Source organism: Budorcas taxicolor, chromosome 3 (genome assembly GCF_023091745.1).
Source record: "Budorcas taxicolor isolate Tak-1 chromosome 3, Takin1.1, whole genome shotgun sequence".
NCBI classification, from domain to species: domain Eukaryota; kingdom Metazoa; phylum Chordata; class Mammalia; order Artiodactyla; family Bovidae; genus Budorcas; species Budorcas taxicolor.
This window is the reverse complement of record NC_068912.1, coordinates 25605194-25629963: the sequence shown is the minus strand read 5'-3', so window position 1 is coordinate 25629963 and position 24770 is coordinate 25605194. Positions and strand designations below refer to the sequence as shown.

Genomic DNA, 24770 nt, shown 5'->3' with positions numbered 1-24770 from the left:
TGGAGCTTCAGCTTCAGCATCAATCCTTCCAGTGAATATTCAGGACTGATTTTCCTTAGGATTGACTGGTTGGATCTCCTTGCAGTCCACGGGACGCTCAAGAGTCTTCTCCAGCACCACAGTTCAAAATTATCAATTCTTCAGCGCTCAGCTTTCTTTATAGCCCAACTCTCATATCCACACATGACCACTGGAAAAACTATATCTTTGACTAGACAGACTCTGTTGACAAAGTAATGTCTCTGCTTTTTAATATGTCAGATTGACTGTAATTTACTAAAAGCTGCTGTGGACAGAAAAAGATGGCCTAACATTCCCAGAATTGAGACATATACACTAGGTGAAGCACCACCTAGAAAAGCCAAAAAGAAAACCTGTAAAAAGGAGATGGCTTTCCTTCTAGGAAGTTAGCCTGGAAAAACAGCTATGCTGAAACATACAGATTCAACACGACAAATATAGCAATGACTCATATACATACGTACATAGCAGTATGTATGTACAATATAGCAGCCAGTTCATGATTTTACATACCTATACTGCTCAGAGTTTAATATAAAATTTTCCTCTTTCAACTGATTTCACACACTGAGTAGAGGATAAGCCTCCCTCCATTATGACGTTTGTTTATGGTACTGCTGATAAGGAAAAGGACCTTTGAAGTCCTTTTCAGTAGTATTCCTAAGAATGCTTATTACATTTCTTTAACTTCTCCCAAAGGAGTCAAGTTCAGATTGGTATAGAAGAGTAGTCAAAATCTTATTCCAGTGTGCACATGCGCACACACACACATCCCTGTCCCCAGGAAGACAATCTTCTGGTCTAGGGAAACAAGTTTCTGTTCCTAGATCCAAGGACAGAGGAAGATTTCCCATGGGAGACAAGAGACCCATTATTTGTCTTCTTGTCTCTCTGAAACCTCCCAACTGGGTGGATGTTCCCACCCCCAATTGTGAAACACTATAATCATAGACTGCCAGGAGAAATATCAATAACCTCAGCTATGCAGATGACACCACCCTTATGGCAGAAAATGAAGAGGAACTAAAAAGCCTCTTGATGAAAGTGAAAGAGGAGAGTGAAAAAGTTATCTTAAAGCCCAACATTCAGAAAACGAAGATCGTGGCATCCGGTCCCATCACTTCATGGGAAATAGATGGGGAAACAGTGGAAACAGTGTCAGACTTTATTTTTGGGGCTCCAAAATCACTGCAGATGGTGACTGCAGCCATGAAATTAAAAGACGCTTACTCCTTGGAAGAAAAGTTACGACCAACCTAGACAGTATATTCAAAAGCAGAGACGTTACTCTGCTGACTAAGGTCCGTCTAGTCAAGGCTATAGTTTTTCCTGTGGTCCTGTATGGATGTGAGAGTTGGACTGTGAAGAAGGCTGAGTGCCGAAGAATTGATGCTTTTGAACTGTGGTGTTGGAGAAGACTCTTGAGAGTCCCTTGGACTGCAAGGAGATCCAACCAGTCCATTCTGAAGGAGATCAACCCTGGGATTTCTTTGGAAGGAATGATGCTAAAGCTGAAGCTCCAGTACTTGACCACCTCATGCGAAGGACTGACTCATTGGAAAAGACTCTGATGCTGGGAGGGATTGGGGGCAGGAAGAGAAGGGGATGACAGAGGATGAGATGGCTGGATGGCATCACGGACTCGATGGACATGAGTCTGAGTGAACTCCGGGAGATGGTGATTGACAGTGAGGCCTGGTGTGCTGCGATTCATGGGGTCGCAAAGAGTCGGACACGACTGAGTGACTGAACTGAACTGAACTGGCTGATAATCATAGACAACAATGGCTGTTATACCTACCTTCTCCTTGATGTTTTAATTAATCTTTTTAGTGCTGCTAAGGTATGCTGCTGCTGCTGCTAAGTCGCTTCAGTCGTGTCCGACTCTGTGCAACCCCATAGACGGCAGCCCACCAGGCTCCCCCGTCCCTAGGATTCTCCAGGCAAGAACACTGGAGTGGGTTGCCATTTCCTTCTCCAATGCATGCAAGTGAAAAGCGAAAGGGAAGTCGCTTAGTCATGTCTGACTCTTAGCAACCTCATGGACTGCAGCCTACCAGGCTCCTCTGTCCATGGGATTTTCCAGGCAAGAGTACTGGAGTGGGGTGCCATTGCCTTCTCCACGCTACGGTATAGCAGTGGCCAAAATCAAGCTCTTTCTCACTCTCTTTCACATTGCCTAAAATCCAGCCTCTCTCATCACACTGCTCAATATCCTTATGCTGGTGAGTAAGTGATGACACATGTGCCAAGGCCAATGAGGACGGGCAGAAGGTGTTTGTGAATGCCAGCTTTCAACTCTGTAAAATTATAGAACTATAAAATAAGTGTTGCTAAGCTTATTTGGAGTTCTTTTCCCCAGTTGGGAGCTAAGATATGTGTGTTTCTCAGTGAGGTGCAATAAATGTTTCAGGAGATGTAGGCAAAGATGCAGCTACACAATCGTACCAGACACTGAATGTCTCCAGATTGGATCTCTTTTCTGTTACATCTCTTCCTTCAGTGGTAACTTACATTGGTGCTAAAATTTCTTTGCCTGTATAGTTGTAACCAGCAGAGTCTAGGGCTATGATAAAAATAAGGCCTCATCACAGCATCAAGGATTTTTATGACATCTGGTAGGACAGGCAGTACTGAAATATGGATACTTTCTTTAAAAATGAACATTCTGATAGCGCAGGAACTCTGCTAAATGTTATGTGGCAGCCTGGATGGGAGGAGAGTTTGGGGGAGAATGGATACATGTGTATGTAAGGTTGAGTTCCTTCTCTGTTCACCTGAAACCATCACAACATTGTTAATCAGCTATACCCCAATATAAAATAAAAGTTTTTTTTTAATTGGATATTTTGAATGTTATATAGGGAAAAAAAGCATCCATTTCTCCAACTGCAGCCTTTCTTGGTCATCTCTCACTTTCAGCACCTTGCTTGTCCCACAAGGATCTACACAGTACGAGGGAGTATCAGGAGAGAAGGGAGGGATAAACTGGCTCCAGTAGCTTTCACAGTAACAAACATTTATTATGGAAGTCTTTGTCCATTACCTTCTGCCTTTGCACCTTTGGTATCCTGTGACCCTAGATGTGACATCCTGGCACTTGCGTCCCTTCTCCAGCAAGTAGAAAGGCAAAGGCAAATCCCTCTAAGACTGGAGGGACTGCAGGCTGAGCCTGGGGCATTGTGTTTAATGGGGAAATGCAAGGAGGTGGAGGAGTTGCTAACAGCATTCCTCCCCAGCCCTCCAAAGACACAGCTGTGCTTCGCTTGGGCTAGTTCTCCCCCTAGACCACACAGAACACGTGTGTCCTTCCATCCCGCGGGGATACAAGGTAAAGTGGGGACAGACTGGAGGTGAGAAGGGTGGGAGAGTGAGAATGAGTAAGAGGAGGCAGCAGGTGAAGCTGGTCGGGAAGGGACTCAGCACTGAGTGCTCCTCACACCCACAGTGCCCATCACCTACCACTAAATGATCCCCAGCAAATAAACTCCGGAGTGTAACTTTGACCCCCAAATATCAAAGTACTGAAAGACAGGGAGGACACTGATTTTCTGCGATGGATTTTGGAAAGAAAGTAAATAAATGCAAAGATATCGAGAAGTGTGTTCTAAGATCAGTTGAGATGAGAGCAACAGCCAGGCATGTGGCGGGAATGTTCACTGCCCCAGATAGGTGTGCTTTCTCAGTCACAAACACACTTCGACACTTCCCTTTGGCACTCCTCATCTTGCTCGGACCCACCTGGTACGTTCCCTGTGGCTTTGCAATGATGGACGTGCCGTCCCCAAAGGTGGCGCAGCAGCTACTGTCCTCACAGTTGGTGATGACGGTGGCGTAGTGCGAGCTTTCAATCCGCATGCACTTCACCTGCCTGGCGATCCTCTGAGGGCCTTCGGCTGTGGGCAGATGCAAAGGAGCAGGTCTGACAGGATGCACGCAAGGGGAACATGCCTGCCTGCCGACCGCCTGGCTGAGAACTCACTCCGTGGGGCTGCTGTACGGGCTACTGCTATATCAACTCGGAGCCCTTGTTTGAGAAGGCATATTAGTTTAGTGTGCCATTTTTGTCCTCACCGTTCTTTTTGAGAAATTGAAAACATCCAGAAAAGCACAAAATATAATTTAACTATACATGTTTGCCAATCAGAATTTACACTCATTAATATTTTGCCATATTTGCTTCATTTTAAACATGTACGTAAGAAATTACAGGTAAAGTTCACATCTCTCCCTATCTCTGAGTTTATTTCTTTTTCTCACAATCCAGTATAATACTTTTATATAAATGTATATATCAGAAATATTTTGTTGCTTTAAATTTACATAAATTATATATCACCCTGTGTATGATACTACTGGGCTTCCCTGGTGGCCCAGACAATAAAGAATCTGCCTGCAACTCAGGAGGCCTGAGTTCGATTCCTGGGTCAGGAAGATCCCCTGGAGAAGGGAATGGCTACCCACTCCAGTATTCTTGCCTGAAGAATTTCATGGACAGAGGAGCCTGGTGGGCTACAGTCCACGGGGTTGCCAAAGAATCGAACATGACTAAGCAACTGATACACACTTGAATTTTTCACTTAATGTTTTGAGGCCTTTAGCCATCTTGATATATATGTGCCTATGTAAATAGGTACATGTGTGGGTACTTCATTTATTTTAATTGCTACATAGTATCCCTTTGTAAGAATAAACCACATTTTATTTTTCTGTTCTGCTGTTAATGGACATTTATGCTTTCCCAATATTTTAATATTATACTCAGTGTTGCAAGAAGCATGTCTGTACTTATCTCTTTGTGCAAATGTATGAGTGTCTTTCCCAAGAAAAGGAAAAAGCTTTGAAAGCTATCCCAGGAAAATTAGAATGGACATTTCTCTGTTGGGGAATCGACTTGCAGAGATATTTCCCAAACCATCCCCTATAACCCCATAAAAATAAAAACAAAACAAGAGTATCTTTCTATACATACCCAGATGGAGAATTAGTGTATCACATGATATGCACTTTTCAATTCACCAGATATTTTAAAATTGCTCACCCAAGTGGCTTTATAAATTTTCACTCTAACAGGGTATACAGGTTCCTCTCTTTCTACTCACTTGCCATTTTGTTGCATTTAATTTGGCAGTGAATCCTTTAATACATTCAACAAATAAACCCTAGAATTAAAAGTGAATCAGGGAATAAATTTTTTTTTTCAAAATTTTTGTTTAAATTTTGCTTAGGAAGGGTGTTAGGCTTTTAGATAATATGAACAGTCTCGAGTTCATTAGCAGCTGTCACTTGCTTTTCTGAGAATTGTCAGACAGAATTGAAGGAGGACATATCTGAGGTCTATCTAGGAAAATTAGATTCCTTAAGGATCGAAGGAAACAGGTCTGAAATCTAATTGCTCAGTACAGTTGAGTCATGATTATTAACTTTTAGTTAATACCAATCCAGGTTGTAGCTTTTTAGTGGCAAAAATAGGAAAAGCACTATTACTATCCATAAGCTAACTAGAGCTGTTATCACTTCTATGTCAACTGAGGATAAAGACCATAATAAAGGTCCTCATTGGTTCTGGTTTGGACTGCCTAGGTATTCTTTGGTTGATTTGAGTTCTTAAAAAAAAAAAAAACCACTGTTTTTCTTACAAGTGTTTTGAAAAATCAGTGAAGTTTTCACCTATCCTATCCTAAAGACATAGAATATTATCACCTACTTGAAAAAGAATAAGTACATGTATATGTATAACTGAATCACTTTGCTGTGTACCTGAAACACAACAATACTAACAAACTGTCTGCTGCTGCTGCTTCGTTGCTTCAGTCGTGTCGAACTCTTTGAGACTCTACATAGTCCACCAGAAAAATTAAAGCTTACCTGTCTCTTGATCCTCCGAAGAAATAGTCGGATCTTCATAAACTTGATAAAAGGTTGTGATTCTGGTACCATCAGCATGATCCACGATCCGAGTACCATCTTTCTTTTCAATGATGATCACTTTGTCTTCTCGAGTTGTCATAACCTGAACATACAAAGGCAGAGCACCACCATTTGCTCAGCTGGTTGGTTAATCCTAAGTTTGCTTACTTTGACACCCCAGTGATCACCATCAAAAGCCTGATTATTTAAAAGTGAAAGTTTTATCTCAGTTACTTGATCTAATCTTTATAACAATCCTGGAGGAAACTCAGGCTTAGAGCGGGTAAGCAACTTGCCCAAAGTCACTCAGCGTGTGCCAGAGCTGATGCTGGACTAAGACTGTCTTCCTTCAGCAGTGATGCTCCTTCCGTGGTCACACATTTGTGAGTCAAAAGCTAATGTCAGGAGTGATCTGACCCAGGTACATGCAGGAAAATGACCCCAGGTCCTGTTCCCTTAGAAACTACAGGTTTAAGATAAGCCAGGGACCACTGGTGTCTGTAGTGAGGGTTCTGATGTGGTCTGCTTCCCCTGAAGATGCAATGTCGGAGCCTGGATTTTGTGTGTTGGTACAGGGAGCCATGGGTGAAAGATTGGTACAGGGAAACATGGATGAAAGGTGTGCTGGACACAAGGGAACTCAGAGACCAATGAGCAGAGTGGTGGGAGCAAGGCTAGAAGGTGAGGGACCATACCGGGAAGCTTGTTAAGTCATATTAAGGACTCAGTTGTTATCCAAAGGGGGAAAAGCAGTAGAGAAGAGTTTTAGGTATGTGGACTAGAGCCAGAAACACAGAAAGAATTTAGTCCTAGTAAGTGCTTCAATTTGAAAGAACACTGAGACCTTTGTTTCCTGTAGCCAGATGGTTCAGAGGAGCTCTAAACCCCCAGCTGCACATGTGTGTGTGAAGGTGTGGTGGGCATGTAGATGTACTGCCCAGGTCTCTCTTCAAGACAGGACTTGCTCCCCACCTGTGGGGAGGGAAGTTGGCAAACAGCCTCCAGATGTCTGTTCTTCTAGCACCTGCCTCAGCTGCAAAGAGATGCCTTGCCTGACTTCCCCTGTTCTGCTGAGGCAGAGATACACTGATCTGGCTCCTGCTCCCCGACTTGGGGCACTGGGACAGATGACACTGGCTCCTGAGCCCCTGCCAGTGGAAATTTGTGGTGTCTCCACCATAGCTTGCCTTCTCTCTCTGCCCATTCCTGCTTCCCCCCTGCTTCCTTTCACAAATGGTGTCTCTTAAAAACATCTTATACAAGCAAACTTCATGTTTGCTACTGCAGATCCCAACTGGCAACAATGCACTCCAGTTGTATAATGCATATTACAGGCAAAAGGAGAGGAGGGCGGCAGAGGATGAGATGGTTGGATGGCATCACCAACTCAAAGGACATGAGTTTGAGCAAACTCTGGGAGATAGTGAAGGACAGGGAAGCCTGGTGTGTTGTAGCCCATGAAGTTACCAAGAGTAGGACATGACTTTGCGACTGAACAACAGCAATGCATATTTTAAAATCATTGGGTACTTTCTACCTTGTACTGCTCTAACTGTAAGGGACACAGTTTTCTCATTTTCAGATGAATATAAAGTTTGCTAGCTGTTTTCTGACTCGTGTCTAGGGCTTTTGGGAGAAGATGATAATTATATTTGTATCTTTTTATGGTAGGCAGAAAATAATATATTTCAGAGAGAAGTCCCTGCTAATCTTTAAGTTCTCTTTCACACTTTCAGCCCAATGATACAGATGTGTGTATCTATATCTATCCATCTACTGAATGTATATAATGAGGAACACTGCTGTAGAATGCAGGATTGAGAACATGAGCTTTGGAGTTAACCTGCCCAAGCTCAATTTCTGACTCCACAGGTGATTTAGGCAAGTTGCTTACCTTCTCTGTGTTCTAGTTTCCTCATCTGCAAAATGGAGCCAGCATCAGCGTATTTTTCAGAGACATTATATGGATTAAAGGAGAGGATGCTGGTAAAGTGGTTCACATTTAATTGGTCAAGTTAGCAATGCTAAATACTAACTCTTTATCTAGTATAGAAATGTACAGATTATTACTTAGAACTATTCTAACATTTCATGACATCACATAACATTGACATTTTCTGGTCACCATAGGCTCAGGAAATAATCATTTTTAGTGGTAGCAAGAACACAACAGCAAGACTATTTCCTGAACACCTGATAGTGTTAATCTGGTATTAATCTTCCCAAGTATTTTAGGTAATGACCATAATCTTCATTTTAGGAATAAGAAAACCTAAATTAGAAATAGTCAAAGCCATGCCTCTTGTAAGAAGCGTGGCTGGGGTTCAAAGCCATGTCTGCCTCACTGCAAGGTTAGTGCCGCTCCTGTAAAATGTGATACTTCATGTCACTGTTGATCTTATTTCATATGACCATTGGCTTTTATTTGCATAATGGTTAAGCACATGAGACCTAGAATGCAACCTTGGGGTCCACATTCTAAATCTACCACTTGCTGAGTGATTTTGGAAAAATTATTTAGCCAGTTTGTAGCTTCTTTGTCTCATATGTAAAATGGAAACAGCAATAGTTTCTTGTGAGAATTAGATAAGTTATATCTGGAAAGCACTGAACAAGGCCTGGGATGGTGCTGCTGCTGCTGCTAAGTCGCTTCAGTCATGTCCGACTCTGTGTGACCCCACAGATGGCAGCCCACCAGGCTCCCCCGTCCCTGGGATTCTCCAGGCAAGAACACTGGACTGGGTTGCCATTTCCTTCTCCAATGCACGAAAGTAAAAAGTGAAAGTGAAGTTGCTCAGTCGTGTCCAACTCTTTGCGACCCCATGGACTGCAGCCCACCAGGCTCCTCCGTCCATGGATTTTCCAGGCAAGAGTACTGAGTGCTCAGTAAATGTTGTTACCATTGTTGTGATTAGACTGTTGGGTGTCTATGTTTGAATCCAGGCTCGCAACTGTCAATTTGTGCTTGCCATAATGGTCCTAGCTATCAGTAAAGGAAGGGGCTTCCCTGGTGGCTCAGTGGAAAAGAGTCTGCCTGCCAATGCAGGAGACCTGGGTTCAATTCCTGGGTCAGGAAGATCCCTTGGAGAAGGAAATAGCAACCCACTCCAGGGGAAATCCTTGCCTGGGAAATCTCATGGACAGAGGAGCCTGGCAGGCTACAATCCATGGGGTCGCAGAGAGTTGGACACGGCTTAGTGACTAAACTACCACCACTACCAGTAAAAGAAAGTAAGGGTCATTAACTAAGACATATCAAATTTGCATATTGAACTAAATAATCTGTATTGAGGCTGAATTACAGTGAGCTATTTGAAGTGACCAAAGCCATCCTGAGATAATATATATTTTGAATCTCATAAGAAAGAACTAGCAAACAAGGTAGAAGAGTATGAAATTGTTACGGAAGTAGGCTGAAGAAGAAAGGAAAACACATTTGGTAAGATAATGAAATTTATCTCAATGGGAAGCAGACATTCTGTTTCTGACTAGCACTATGTGGTTGTAAACAAAGGTTGGAAGTCCAAAAACTAGAGACAAGGCATGCAGGAAATTCTTTGTCTTTTTTAGATTTAGAGGTGCAAAGCTCCATGTAAGATGATAGAGGAATAGCTGAAGAATGGAAAGAGCCCAGTTTTTAGTCACCAATCACTGACTACAAACCTGATTCCAGCACTTTCTGGCCACATTACTTCATTTGCTGAGGCTTACCTTCCTTGTCTGTATAATATACATTGGTGTGAGGCCTGAATAGAGAATGTATGCAAGATGGCTAACAGAAAGCCTGGCCCATAGAAAATGCTATTGTACATCCCAGGGGGTTAAATTTCACATCTGCTTCACAGATAAACAAAACCATTATTTTCTATACCACTCATATATCACTTTTTCTTAGATTACAAATAAAATCTTTTTATAGAGGCCTTATGGCATTGTTGAATTTTTGAGTTATTTGATATGAGCATCTCATTAAATATACTGTAAATTATTTGAAGTCAAGGATCATGAACAAATTTCTACAATTCATGTCAGGTACATACGAGAAGTAGAAGCAAGGCAGAGCCCCACATGTCTAGAATATAAGGCATACAGACAAATACATTTAACATGAAGAAATATAGGATATCACTAATCATATGCCTTAAAAGTGGAATAGAAAACTCATCATCTGTCTCTTACTTCAAGAATTAGTATTTCATGATACATTACTCTGGGTCAAATAAACCACACAGTAGTTTTAGATTTGGAAAGATGAATCCATCTATTTATACATAAGTCGGCTACTTAACAGATAGTTATTGAAAATTTATTATTTGCCAGGCATTCTTCCACATGTTGTTTTACAACTCTAATGATTTAGAAAAATTTGTAACATACAATAGTTTGTCATACCGTTCCATTGACAGGATCTGTGGCTTTAAAGGATAAAAATGGGGCCAAGTCTGCTATTCTTTCTGATCCTTTGGTGCCAATCCGATTTCCTTGAGGTGTAGTTGTAAACCAGGTGCCTAAGTGAACATCCACAGGAGTTATTGTTTGAACTGTTTCTGGGGGAAGTTCATGGCTTTCATTTTTATGTGCCATAGATGGCTGATTTTTCTGAATTTTTCCTGTGGGAGTTCAAGTAAACCAAATACAACAATTTAACTATAATATCACTTCACATAGAATTATTCATTAAGTTTTAATACAGTGTAGGCTACCTCAGACACTGTTGCATAGAAAGTCCAAGTGGTAGTCATCAGTTATATTATTTCTCAAGTAGGAAAAAAACAGTTTATGAATATCTTATTCTTGGCACTTGAACCTTGTCTGGATTCCCATCACCTCCCACAAATATACACATGCAGAGAAAGTTCACTGTCTATGGAACAATACACATTATTATCAATTCTCTACACTTTTAAGTCATGCTTACCTCTCCCCAGATTCCAGGTTTGGAGCCCTGTACTCAGCTTTTTAAAGTCTACATTTTCTCCCATGTATCTGTCAAGATTTCAGATTCTTTTTCTTTGACTTACTATACTCTAGTATGATAGAGTATAATTTTAACTCTCCATTCCCCTAATTTTGTCATATTTCAGTTCCAGGAAACATCTCTCTGCAGCCCTGGATCTGGAGAACATTACCAATCAAGCATATCATTGGCCTCTCATACAGAGAGGATTTGTCCAGTTTAATTACTACACTTAAAACCATCTGTTATGCACCTCCCTCTCAAACCCTCCCTACCACCATTAAATTGGAACGAGAAGACAGAACTGAGGAAACTCACATGGAACCCTGTAAATATTATCTCAGTTCCTCTATCAAGGTAGATTTACTCTATTTGTATAAGTAACAAGTAATCTGTAGACAAGATCTGCCTGTATTGTCAAGCATCAATGATGAAGTAAATTCAGACTGAGGAAAAAAAAAATTGCAAAAAAGATGGTGAAGGATTGTTGTCTCCAGGGAGGTTGTTTAGATTTAAACCATGAAATGTGCAACAGGGCATGGATCTTGGTGTAAGATTCTGACTCAACTAACAGGGGGAACCAAAGAAGAAAGATACATTTAGATACATTTAAGCCTTTCCATTGCCCTAAGACTTAATTTGGACATATTAGTATTTCCAGAGGACTGAAGAGAACTGAAAGATAGACATGTAGAAATTATTTAGAATGAAGCTCAAAGAGCCAATGTGAAGAGAGGTAAAAGTTCTCTAACATAAGTTTAATTGGAATTATAGAAGAAGAGGAGAGAGAAATGGATCAGAAGCAATACTTTAAAAAGATAATTATTGAGAAAGTTCCAGAACCAATGAAACATACTAATCTACATATTCAAGAAGCCCATTATAGTCTCATTTGGGTAAACAAAAAGAAACACATACCACTGCAGATGGTGATTGCAGCCATGAAATTAAAAGACGCTTATTCCTTGCAAGGGAAGTTATGACCAACCTGGACAGCATATTAAAAAGCAGAGACATTACTTTGTCAACAAAGGTCCATCTAGTCAAGGCTATGGTTTTTCCAGTAGTCATGTATGGATGTGAGAGTTGGACTATAAAGAAAGCTGAGCACCGAAGAAATGATGCTTTTGAACTGTGGTGTTGGAGAAGACTCTTGAGAGTCCCTTGGACTGCAAGGAGATCCAACCAGTCCATCCTAAAGGAGATCAGTCCTGGGTGTTCATTGGAAGGACAGATGTTGAAGCTGAAACTCCAATACTTTGGCCACCTGATGTGAAGAACTGACTCATTGGAAAAAACCCTGATGTTGGGAAAGATTGAAGGCAGGAGGAGAAGGGGACAACAGAGGATGAGATGGTTACATGTCATCACCAACTCAATGGACATGAGTTTGGGTAAACTCTGGGAGTTGGTGATAGACAGGGAGGCCTGGCGTGCTGCCGTTCATGGGATTGCAAATAGTCAGACATGACTGAGTGACTGAACTGAACTGATACCTAGTTAAATCATATTGACACTGCATTAAAAAAGAAAATGTTTTAAAGGCAGCCAGATTATCTTCTAAGCAACAACAATTAGATAGACAGACAACTTTTCAACAGTAAAAATGAATGCAAGACTAGTATGAAGAATTATTGTCCACATCAGTCAGTTCACTCAGTCATGTCCAACTTTTCCCTGTCCATCACCAACTCCCAGAGCTTGCTCAAACTTAGGTCAGTGATGCCATCCAACGATCTTATTCTCTGTTGTTCCCTTCTCCTCCTGCTCTGAATCTTTCCCAGCATCAGGGTCTTTTCAAATGAGTCAGTTCTTCGCATCAGGTGTCCAATGTATTGGAGTTTCAGCTTCAACATCAGTCCTTCCAATGAATATTCAGGACTGATTTCTTTCAGGATGGACTGGGTTGGATCTCCTTGCAGTCCAAGGGACTCTCAAGGGTCTTTTCCAACAACACAGTTCAAAAGCATCAATTCTTCGGTGCTCAGCTTTCTTTATGGTCCAGCTCTCACATCCATACATGACCACTGGAAAAACCATAGCTTTGACTAGATGGACCTTTGTCAGCAAAGTAATTTCTCTGCTTTTTAATACACTGTCTAGATTGTTCATAGCTTTTCTTCCAAGGAGCAAGTGTCTTTTAATTTCATGGCTGCAGTCATCATCTGCAGTGATTTTGGAGCCCCCCAAAATAAAGTCTCTCACTGTTTTCATTGTTTCTCCATCTATTTGCCAGGAAGTGATGAGACTGGATGCCATGATCTCAGTTTTTTGAACGCAGAATTTTAAGCCAACTTTTTCCATTTCCTCTTTCACTTTCATCAAGAGACTCTTTAGTTCTTTATTGCCCACATACTAAGAGGAAATACCTGTCAGTCTATAATTCTATACCTCATGAAATTATCTTTCAAGAATGTTGTTGTTTAGTTGCTAAGTCATGTCTGAATCTTTTGCCACCCCATGATCTGCAGTACACCAGGTTCTTCTGTCCATGGGATTTCCCAGGAAAGAATACTAGAGTGAGTTGCCATTTCCTTCTCTCAGGGATCTTCCCGAATCAGGGATCTAACTTGTGTCTCCTGCACTGGCAGGAGGATTCTTTACCAGTGGGTCACCCAGGAAGCCCCTTTAAGAATGAGGGCAACATAAAGATATTTTCAGAAAATATGGTATGTAATAAGTAGCCTAAAATCTCCAGTTAAAACACAGAATCATCTAATTTTAAAATACACACCTACATGAGTTTGAGCAAACTCCGGGAGTTGGTGATAGACAAGGAAGCCTGGCATGCTGCAGTCCATGGGGTCTCAAAGAGTCAGACATGTTGAGTGACTGACTGATATTATGCTCACAAGGGGGCTTCCCAGGTGATTCAGTGATAAAGAATCCACCTGCCAGTGCAGGAGTTGCATAAGATGGGGGTTCATTCTCTTGGTCAGGAAGATCCCCCGAAAGAGGAAATGGTAGCCCACTCCAGTATTCTTGATGGGATCATCCAATGGACAGAAAGCCTGGGTGGATTATACTTCATGGGATTGCAAAGAGTCAGACATGAATGAAGCAAGTGAACACACACGCACACTGCTCACAAGAGACATTTTTAAACATAAACCACACAAAGTAAAATAAAGTGTGGAGAATGTTATACTGGGAAAGTACTAAACAATAGCTGGTGTAGCTATAATAATATAAGCAAAATCAGTATTAGGGCAAAAAAACAGAATCCTAGAATAAAAAGTCATTGTATACTGATAAAATGTTAAATTGCTCATAAAGATAAAACAATTCTACATTTTTAAGTATCTAAAATCATATTTTCAAAATATACAAAAGCAAATCTGAAAACAATGAAAGGACTTAGATTATTTCAGATTTAAAGAACTAAGGATTAAATGATAAGGAGTGAAGAAGCTATTCTACCCTTTCAAAAACTTTAAATATACTTCTACTGAATAAATTGACATTGCACATTAAAAAGTCTGTAAGGATATAGAATAAAAATGGTCAAAGTTTGAAGATGGGGCAAATATGGCCTACTGTCTGTTTCTAAAAAGTCTGTGAAGTGATAATTCTTTGTACATTTCTACATAATTTAAAAAACCAAAGGATATTAATTTTTAGTTGGAGGAAAGCTGCTTAACAATGCTGTGTTGGTTTCTGCCATTCAACAATGCAAATTCACCATAATTATACTTGTATCATCTCCCTCTTGAGCCTCCCTCCCCTCCCCCAACTTCACCCCTTTAGGTCATCACAGAGCATCAGGCTGAGCTCCCTGTATTATATAGCAACTTCATGCCAGCTATCTATTTTACACATGGTAGTACATATATGTCAATGCTAATTTTTCCAATCATCCCACTCTTTCCTTTACCTGCTGTGCCCACAAGTCCATTCTCTCTATATATCTGCATCTCCATTCCTTCCCTGCAAATAGGCTCATCAATACCATTTTTCTAGATTCCATATGTATATGTTAATATACAATATTTGTTTTTCTCTTTCTGACTTACTTCACTCTGTAAAATAGGTTCTAAGTTCACCCATCTCCCTGGAACAGACTCAGATTTGTTATTTTTTATGGCTGAGTAATATTCCATTATATATATATATATATATATATATATATATACCACATATATATATATACCACATATATATATATACCACATATATATATACCACATCTTCTTTATCCATTCATCTGTTGATGGACATCTAGGTTACATCCATGTCCTAGCTACTGTAACAGTGCTGCTATGAACACTGGGGTACATGTGTCTTTTTCAATTATGGTTTTCTCAGAGTGAATGCTCAGTAGTGGGATTGTTGGGTCATATGGTAGTTTTATTTCTCATTTCTTAAGGAATCTCCATACTGTTCTCCATAGTGGCTGTTGCAGTTTACATTCCCACCAACGATAAAAGAGGGTTCCCTTTTCTCCACATCCTTTCCAGCATTTATTATTTGTAGATTTTTTGATGATGGCCATTCTGACTGGTGTGAGATGACATCTCATTGTAGTTTTAATTTGCATTTCTCTAATAATTTGTGAGGCTTCCCCAATGGCTCAGTAGGTAAAGAACCTGCCTGCAATGGAGGAGATACAGGAGGCATGGGTTTGATCCCTGAGTTGGGAAGATCCCCTGGAGGAGGAAATGGCAGCCCACGCCAGCATTTTGCCTAGAGAATCCCATGGACAGAGGAGCCTGGCGGGCTACAGTCCATAGGGTCACAAAGAATCAGACATGACTGAAGCAACTTAATGAGCATGCATGTACTCTGCATATAAGCTAAATAAGCAGGATGACAATATACAGCCTTGTCATACTCCTTTCCCAATTTTGAACCAGTTTGAATTTTGAACCAGATCATTCCATGTCTGGTTCCAACTACTGCTTCTTGACCCACATGAAGCTTTCTTAGTAAACAAGTAAGGTGGTCTGGTATTCCATCTCTTTAAGAATTTTCCAGTTTGCTGTGATCCACACAGTCAAAGACTTTAGCACAGTCAATGAAGCAGAAGTAGATGTTTTTCTGGAACTCCCTTGATCTCTCCATGATCCAGTGAATGTAGGCAATTTGATCCCTGGTTGCTCTGCCTTTTCTAGACCTAGCTTGTACATCTGGAAGTTCTTGGTTCATGTACTGCTAAAGCCTAGCTTGAAGGATTTTGAGTAAAACCTGGCTAGTATGTGAAATTAGTGCAGTTGTGAAGTAGTTTGAACATTTTTTGGCATTACCTGTCTTTGGGATTGGAATGAAAACTGACTTTTCCAGTCCTGTGGCCACTTATGAGTTTTCCAAATTTTCAGATATAGTGAGTATAGTACTTTGACAGCTTCACCTTTTAGGATTTTAAATAGCTCAGTTGGAATTCTGTCACCTCCACTAGCTTTGTTCATAGTAATGCTTCCTAAGGCCCACTTGACCTCACACATTTGTCTGGCTCTAGGTGAGTAACCACACCATCATAGTTATCTGGGTCATCAAGAGTTTTTTTTAACAGTTCTGTGTATTTTTGCCACCTCTTCTTAATCTCTTTTGCTTCTGTTAGATCCTTATCATTTAGTTCTTTATTGTGCCCATCCTCGCACAAAATGTTTCCTTGATATCCCCAATTTTCTTGACAAGATCGCTAGTCTTTCTCATTCTATTGTTTTCCTCTATTTCTTGGCATCATTCATTTTAAAAGGCCTTTTCTCTGCTTACTAAAGGGAATATCTTTCCTTTTCTCCCCTGCCTTTCACTTTTCTTCTTTCCTCAGCTATTTGTAAAGCATCCTCAGACAACCACTTTGGGCTAAAACCCAAAAACTAACAATACCAAATGCTGAGAAGAACAGGGGGCAACAGGAACTCTTATTAATTGCTGATGAGAGTGCAAAAGAGTGCAGCCTCTTTGGAAGAGGCCCTGGCTATTTCTTATAAAGTTTCTTACACAGTTGCAAGCATGCAGATGTTCATAAGCAGCTTATACTTATAATTGCCCAAAACCTGGAAGCAACCAATATATCCCTCAGTAGGTGGATGGATAAACCATTGCACATATATACAGTGGAGTATTATTCTGTGATAAGAAATGAACTACCAAGTCATGAAAAGACCTGGAGGAATCTTAAATGCATATCGCTAAGTGAAAGCAGACAGTCTACAAAGGCTGCATGTTATCTGATTCCAATGATGTGATATTCTCAAAATGGCAAAACAATGGAGAAAATAAAAAGATCAGAGGCTGCCAGGTGTTCTAGGCAGGGATGGGTCAGGGTCAGAGAAAGGAGAAATTTGAATAAGTAGAGCCTAGGGGATATATCAGAGAGTGAAACTATCCTGTATAATATTGAAATGGTGGATTCATGACATAATTTGCCATAATTCATAGAACTGTACAACACAAAAAGAGAACCTTAATGTAAACTATATGGACTTGAGTTAATAATAATGTGTCAACTTTGGTTCTTCAGTTATAACAAATGTAGCACACTTTTGAGATGGTAAAAATAGGGAAAAACTGAGCCTGGAAGAGAGGGAGACTTTGGGAATTCTGTCTACTTTCTGCTATTGTTTTTTTTCCTGTAAAACTAAAATTGCTCTAAAAAATAAAGTTTGTGGATGGTGACAGCCATGAAATGAAAAGATGCTTACTCTTTGGAAGAAAAGCTATGCAAACTTAGACAGTGTATTAAAAAGCAAAGACATCACTTTGCCAACAAAGGTCTGCTTAGTCAAAGCTATGGTTTTTCCAGTAGTCATGTACAGATATGAGAGTTGGACTATAAAGAAGGCTGAGTGAGGAAGAATTGAAGCTTTTGAACCATGGTGCTAGAGAAGACCCTTGAGAGTCCCTTGGAAAACAAGGAGATCATACCAGTCAACCCTCAAGGAAATCAACCCTGAATATTCATCGGAAGGACTGATGCTAAAGCTCCACTACTTTGGCCACTTGATGTGAACAGTCAATTCACTGGAAAAGACCCTGATGCCACTGAGGGCAGGAGGAGAAGTGGGTAACAGAGGATGAGATGGCTAGATGGCATCACTGACTCAATGAACATGATTTTGAGCAAACTCTGGGAGACAGTGAAAGATAGGGAAGCCTGGCATGCTGCATTCCATGGGGGTACAGAGTTGGACATGAATTAGTTACTAAATGGTAACTTCAAAAATGAGAGATTGTGTCACCTTAGATTTAGGAGCTGTGAAGAAATCTGGACACATTACTCTGGAGGCAGAAGATTTTGGAATCAGGCAATTAGAGAAGCAGCTATGCAGACCACCCTTACATCAAGTCCTCTTGTAGACATGAGAGAGAGCTATTGAGCTGGGAAGTCTCAAAAGCTATAGGAATACTTTCATCCACTTCTCCAACAAGGAATCTTCTGCTACTATCCAAGAAAAATCTATTTCATTGTTTTTTAATTGATGTGTAGTTGCTGTGCAATATTATATAAGTTACAGGTATACAATATAGTGATTCATGATTTTTAAAGGCTGTGTTTCATTGATAGACATTATAAAATACCGGTTATATAACCTGCGTTTTACAATATATCCTTGTAGTTAATTTTATATCTAATAGTTTGTACCTCTTAATCCTCCACCCTTATACTGTCCTTTTCCTCTTTCCTCTCCCCATTGTAACTACTAGTTTCTTCTCTATACCTATGAGTTTGCCTCTTTTTTGTTATATTCATTAGTTTGCTGTATTTTTTTAGATTTCACATAAAAGTGATATCATACAGCATTTATCTTTCTGTATATGATTTATTTCACTTAGTATAATGCCCTCAACGTCCATCCATATTGCTGCAAATGGTACATTTTCATTCTTTTTTTATGGATGAGTGGTATTCCATTGTTCGGAGAAGGCAATGGCACCCCACTCCAGTACTCTTGCCTGGAAAGCTCCATGGATGGAGGAGCCTGGTGGGCTGCAGTCCATGGGGTTGCGAAGAGTCGGACACGACTGAGTGACTTAACTTTCACTTTTCATGTTCCTGCATTGGAGAAGGCAATGGCAGCCCACTCCAGTGTTCTTGCCTGGAGAATCTCAGGGATGGGGGAGCCTGGTGGGCTGCCGTCTATGGGGTCGCACAGAGTCAGACACGACTGAAGCACCTTAGCAGCAGCAGCAGCAGCAGCAGTGGTCCATGGTATATATGTCCCACATCTTCCCACATCTTTGTCCATTCACCTCTTGATGGATGCTTAGGTTGCTTCCATATCTTGGTACTTGCAAATAACATTGTTATGAACATTGGGGTGTATCTTCTTGAATGACTGGTTTTGGGGTTTTTTGGATATTGCATAGTAAAGAAAACCATCGATAAAATGAAAAGACAACTTACTGAATGGGAGGAAATATTTGCAAATGATATGACTGATAAGGAGTTAAAATCCAACATATATAAATAGTTTAGACAACTCAATATTTAAAAAAAAACTGATTAAAAAATGGGCAGAAGAACTGAATAGACATTTTTCCAAAGAGGAAGGGCAGATAGCCAACAGGGACATGAAAAGATGCTCAACATCCCTAATCATCAGAGAAATGCAAATCAACTACAATGAGATACTACCTCACACCTCTCAGAATGGCTGTCATCAAAAAGGACACAGGTAACAAATGCTGGAGATGGTATGGAGAACAAAGAACTCTTATACACTACTGGGGGAAATTAAATTGATACAGTCACTGTGGAAAACATTATGGAAGAAAACAAAATAGAACTACTATAGAGACCAAAGGAATGAGCTGCTTTTGCAGGGGGCTTCCCAGGTGGTGCTAGTGGTAAAGAGCCTGCCAGTCAGTGCAGGGAGTCAAAGAGATCCCTGGGTTGGGAAGATCTCCTGAAGGAGGACATGGCAACCCACTCCAGCATTCTTGCTGGAGAATCCCATGGACAGAGGAGCCTAGTGGGCTATAATCCATGGGGTCTCAAAGAGTTGGACATGACTGAAGCAACTTAGCATGGCATAGCTGCTGCTGTTAAGTCGCTTAAGTCATGTCCAACTCATTTGCGATCCCATGAATTACAGCCCGCCACACTCTTCTGTCCATGGGATTCTCCAGGCAAGAATACTGGAGTGAGTTGCCATTTCCTTCTCCAGGGGATCTTCCCAAATCAGGGATCAAACCTGAGTCTTTTAGTCTCCTGCACTGGCAGGTGGGTTCTTTACCACTAGCACCACCTGGGAAGCATGACCCAGTATTTCTTTAAATTTTGAGTTACAATAAAGAATTCACTTTGCCTTCCTATGAGGGTTCCTGGATACTGTGGTGAGCTGTGAACTTGAGAAAAAAAGATTAAATCTTGGTCTCACAGATTATTAAAGGCATATGAGACACTGAGACTCAATTTGTAACGCATGACAGTGTAATTTAGGGATTAGTTGCCCTGGCTCAAATCCCAACTTTACCACTGACTAGCTGAGAAATCTCAAGGAAGTTACTTAACCTGTGTCACAATTACCTTGTCTATAAATTGAAATTATTAAGATATATATAGATAGATACCTCATGGGGCCGTTGTGAGGATTTGCTAATTTAATATTTTAAAATAGCCAGAATTAAGCACACATCTCCTATATATAAAGATTTCTTAAAATGAAAATGATGAGCATCTCAACAGTAAACCAAGGAAAGATGTGAATAGAAAATTCACACAAAGGGAAAAAAAAAGCAATAAGCATCTTTAAATGTTTAATCTCACCAGTAATCAAAGAAAGGCAAAATAATATAATAAGATGCGTTGATTACCTTTCAAACTGAGCAAGATGAGAAGACTGACCATAGCACTGGCTAAGGTATGAGGAAGTAGACATCTTCATACTGTGCTGGAGGTAGGGGTATAAACTGCAATTGTCTTGGAGGAGAGCAAGTAATTTAGATCATGACAGACACTGTTGACTGCTTACCCAAGTCTTCTCCACCTTCCTTTCTCCCTACTAGCAGTGCTCATCTCCTGAGAGAAAAGCCAAAACTGTCAGATGCTGTGTCCCCAGCCCAGGTCCCCATCCAGGTCTAGTCAATGAGATATAAGAGGAGACCTGGGTGGGGAGGGGGTTGCTGGTGGGCTCTAGAGGTATTTTTCTCCCTGATAAAGAAAGACATGTGACGTTTCAGCATCAAACTCTCAGAAATTAATAGAATGAATATACAGAAAAGTAGAAGGATTTGGTAGATCTGAAAAGCACCATGAATCAATTCAACATAATCAAGATTTAAACAATTTTCACACAATAGTGGGAGACAAATTATACTAAAAATCTTAATTTATCTACTTAAAAATAATTGCAATATATAGTGGAACTGTATGTAAATTTGTTCTGTATTTTCCAAGTTTCCTGTAAATGTGTTATCATACTTTCATAATTTAAAAAGTAAAAAAGAAAGAGGAAAAAGGACATGTGAAAACTGTTATGTTCACCCTCTTTTGTTTCATTTTAAAATTTACTTTTTTAATTGAAGTATAATTGATTTACAGTGTTGTGCCAATCTCTGTCATACAGCACAGTCACTCAGTTATACACATTATAGGCATTCTTCACTCTCTTTCCTTTCTGCTTTGGAAGTTGCGACACGAGGACCTCACACCTGGAGCTGATGTGGCCTTCTTGCTATTCTGAGGAAAAGAGGACAGAGAAGCCTACCCAGAACCTTGATATCACTGATTGTTCATCTAACCCTAAAACAGTAGCCGAGGTGTTAGAGCTAACGTTGTCCCTGGTGGCTCAGTTGGTAAAAATCTGCCTACAGTGCAGGAGACTCAGGTTCAAGCCCTGGATCGGGAAGATCCCCTGGAGAAGGAAATGGCAACTCATTCCAGTACTCTTGCCTGGAAAATTTCATGGATAGAGAAGACTGGCAGGTTACAGTCCTGGGGTTGCAAGAGTTGGACATGACTTAGTGGTTAAATGACCACCACCACCATTTCAGAGTACATAATGATAGAGGAAAATGTCTGCTATTTATTACAAAAAGATCAAAGTGATCAAGGAATGTGTAGAGCTGTGATTCCCGTTGAAATTTGCATTTATTCAACAAAAAGATAAGCATAATAATAGTAATGATAATACTGAGCATTTACTAAGCTCTTGGATTGATTAAATCCATTATAAATTGAGAGGCTTCAGTTACTACCTTTCTTTGTGATGACAGTCTCCGATGGTGCTGTTTCTGATTTCTGCTGAGAAATTGTGTCCATCAAGTCAGCACTGTGAGCACTGGGTGGCACGTCAGTAGGAAGACTGATAGGACCTGAATCGGGACTACTGCTCACAGTCCCATCTGCAAAAAGAATCTGAAGAAAAAGCCAAAGGGGAGCATTCTAAGAGATGAGGAAGAAACTGGTTAACAACACTGTATGTCAAACTGCAATAGATTAAAAATAACGAAGTGCAACTTGCTGACTTGCAGATCCGATAGTATAAAGCATGTTATGATTTAGAGATCTGGAGCTCACAGACCACAGAGCCAGTAACACTATAACACAAAACGATGATATTACTTTGTTTTGTTTTCTTTTTTTTCCCATTTTTAAAAATTTTTATTTATTTATTATTATTTTTTAAAATTTTTATTTTTACTTTATTTTACTTTACAATACTGTATTGGTTTTGCCATACATTGACATGAATCCACCATGGGTGTACATGAGTTTTTCTGTTTTGTTTATTTTCATTTCATGTATTTTGTCAGTTTGACTTGTTTTATGATTTTCCATTCTTCACCCTTCCTCTCTGTAATTGGGAAGTGATTCACTCTATTTCAATTTTTCTAATGACTACATTTAAAACTTCATCACATTCAGATGCTTAGTTTCTGTCAATATCTGTCTAGTAGGTATAACATCTAAGGTAGTGTTTTTCTTCCAATGATAACATTCTTTGTCATTTTTAAAGCATTATTCATTTTTCAAATGAGTTGTTTCTCTTCCCTGTCATAGCACTATTGCCCACCTCCAGCTTGTTTGTATTTTACTTTGCAGCAGGAAAGAGTAATTTAATATATTCCTTTACCTGTGTGGATCCATCCAACATGTATTTGACAACAGTCCCTTGACTGGTGATAACTCTCGATGCTTCCTGCTCCAGCGGTGGCATCACCATTTTGTAGAACTCATAGTGCTTCACCTTCTGGGGGTAGTTCTGTCGGACCATGATATCCCAAGTGGGTTCCTCATCTCCAATACATTGATCTTAAAAAGAGAGAGAGAGGTAAAAAAAAAAAAGGCTTACTGTGAACTGGGCAATGCTGTGTGGCTGGAATTCCATCTTCTTAATTTTTTTAATTATTTTGTTTCTATCTGGACACTAGGACAGTTTTCAGGTCATGACAGATGGCCCAAATATGGGTTATTTGCTGCCTTAAAAAAAATTATTTTCTTATGGCCATGCTGGGCCTTCTTTGTTGCTTTGGCTTTCTCTAGCTGAGGTCCGTGGGCTTCTTGGTGTGGTGGCCTCTCTTGTTGCAGACCGCAGGCTCTAGGTGTGCAGGCTCAGTAGTGTGATGCACAGGGTTAGTTGCTCCATGGCATCCTGGTTTTCTCAGACCAGGGATAGAACCTGTGTCCTCTGCACTGGCAGGCAGATTCTTAGTGACTGGACCACCAGAAAAGTCCCTTTTCGCTGCCTTTCTTACTGTCATATATAGTAAATAAGGCCATTTACTTAATAGGCACTTTCTTCATGAATTAGCCATTCTCTCTACTGATGTTCAGGAAATTTCAGGACAAAATTAGGAAGGGAGCAGTTAGTTATGCTGTCTTAGATATTGCCTTTTTTTCCTGTTGGTATTTTCCTCTCATCCTCTTCTTTTCTCTCTCTTCAAGGGATGCACAATGCTCCCTGGCAGTTCCCCAGTCGCTTGGAGCCCCAGGAGAAGTCATTCATTCAGGCCCATTCTTTTTAAATCACTTACCATCTTTCAAAGTTAACACAATCCTCTCATCTCTAACCAAGTCCAGACTTTTCTCATGGTTCTACTCTTCACTGGAAATCAAGGAGAAAAGCACCTAATCAATTCCTCCAAAGGAAAGTACTATTATTGAGAATTTCTGGCATACAGCACCTACTCAGGTTTTGCTAATTGAATAATTTCCTTTTCTCCATTTAAAAAGTTATTTACTAACATGAAATCCAATGTCTATCAGTGATGGAGTACATTAAAAAAATCACAGTCTTTTCATTTGATTACATGTTATCTACATTTTTAAATAAATCTATTTGATACATTTGTATCATCTTGGATATCCAAAATAGAGATTGAATAAAAAGGCTATTTGTAGAAAAATATTTACAATATAATTTGTGTAAATGTTGCATTACTCACATTATTTGTTATTATAAAGGCATACATATAGCATATTTGTACAAACCTACTTGCACAAAAATCTAAATCTTGTTTACTATAGGAGAAAGAAAAGGAATAGAACACAGTGGGAAATTTGCGGTTACAACTACATAATTTTTGAAAATATTTTGATTAAAGTATCACAGAAAACAATCTTTATTTTGTCTGGCTGTCACATGAATATGTTATGTTACCTATTATATTTTTCTGTATTACAAGTTAAAATAAAATTCTATTGATTCTGGAGGAAAAATAAAGTGCTTTACTAATACGAAATGATGGCATTTCAAGGACTATATAGAGCTAGTGGGAAAATATTTTTGAAGGAGCAACTTTCATGGTACCCTTCAAGTCAAAGAAGGAATAATAAAAAAATAACATCTGTTGATATATTTCTACATTTTAAATGTTTTGTATATGTATTTTGCTCAGCCTACCTCAACAACCCTTTAAGGTAGACACTTTTATTTTCCAGTTTTCAGATGAATTAATGGAGGGTAACGTCTTTAAGGTCACACAGCTAGTAAGA

The 24770-nt window shown here is 39.9% G+C and overlaps 1 protein-coding gene across 1 annotated transcript in view; it reads right to left on the bottom strand.

Moving 5' to 3' along the window:
• Positions 1 to 24770, bottom strand: part of SPAG17 (sperm associated antigen 17) — a 245577-nt gene that overhangs the window by 50341 nt on the left and 170466 nt on the right. The window contains exons 27-31 of the mRNA XM_052637149.1: positions 22909 to 23087; positions 22031 to 22190; positions 10324 to 10541; positions 5890 to 6034; positions 3763 to 3917 (exon numbers count right to left, since the gene is read on the bottom strand). Of these exons, the coding sequence (XP_052493109.1) occupies positions 3763 to 3917; positions 5890 to 6034; positions 10324 to 10541; positions 22031 to 22190; positions 22909 to 23087 (857 nt within the window). The remainder of the gene's footprint in view (positions 1 to 3762; positions 3918 to 5889; positions 6035 to 10323; positions 10542 to 22030; positions 22191 to 22908; positions 23088 to 24770) is intronic.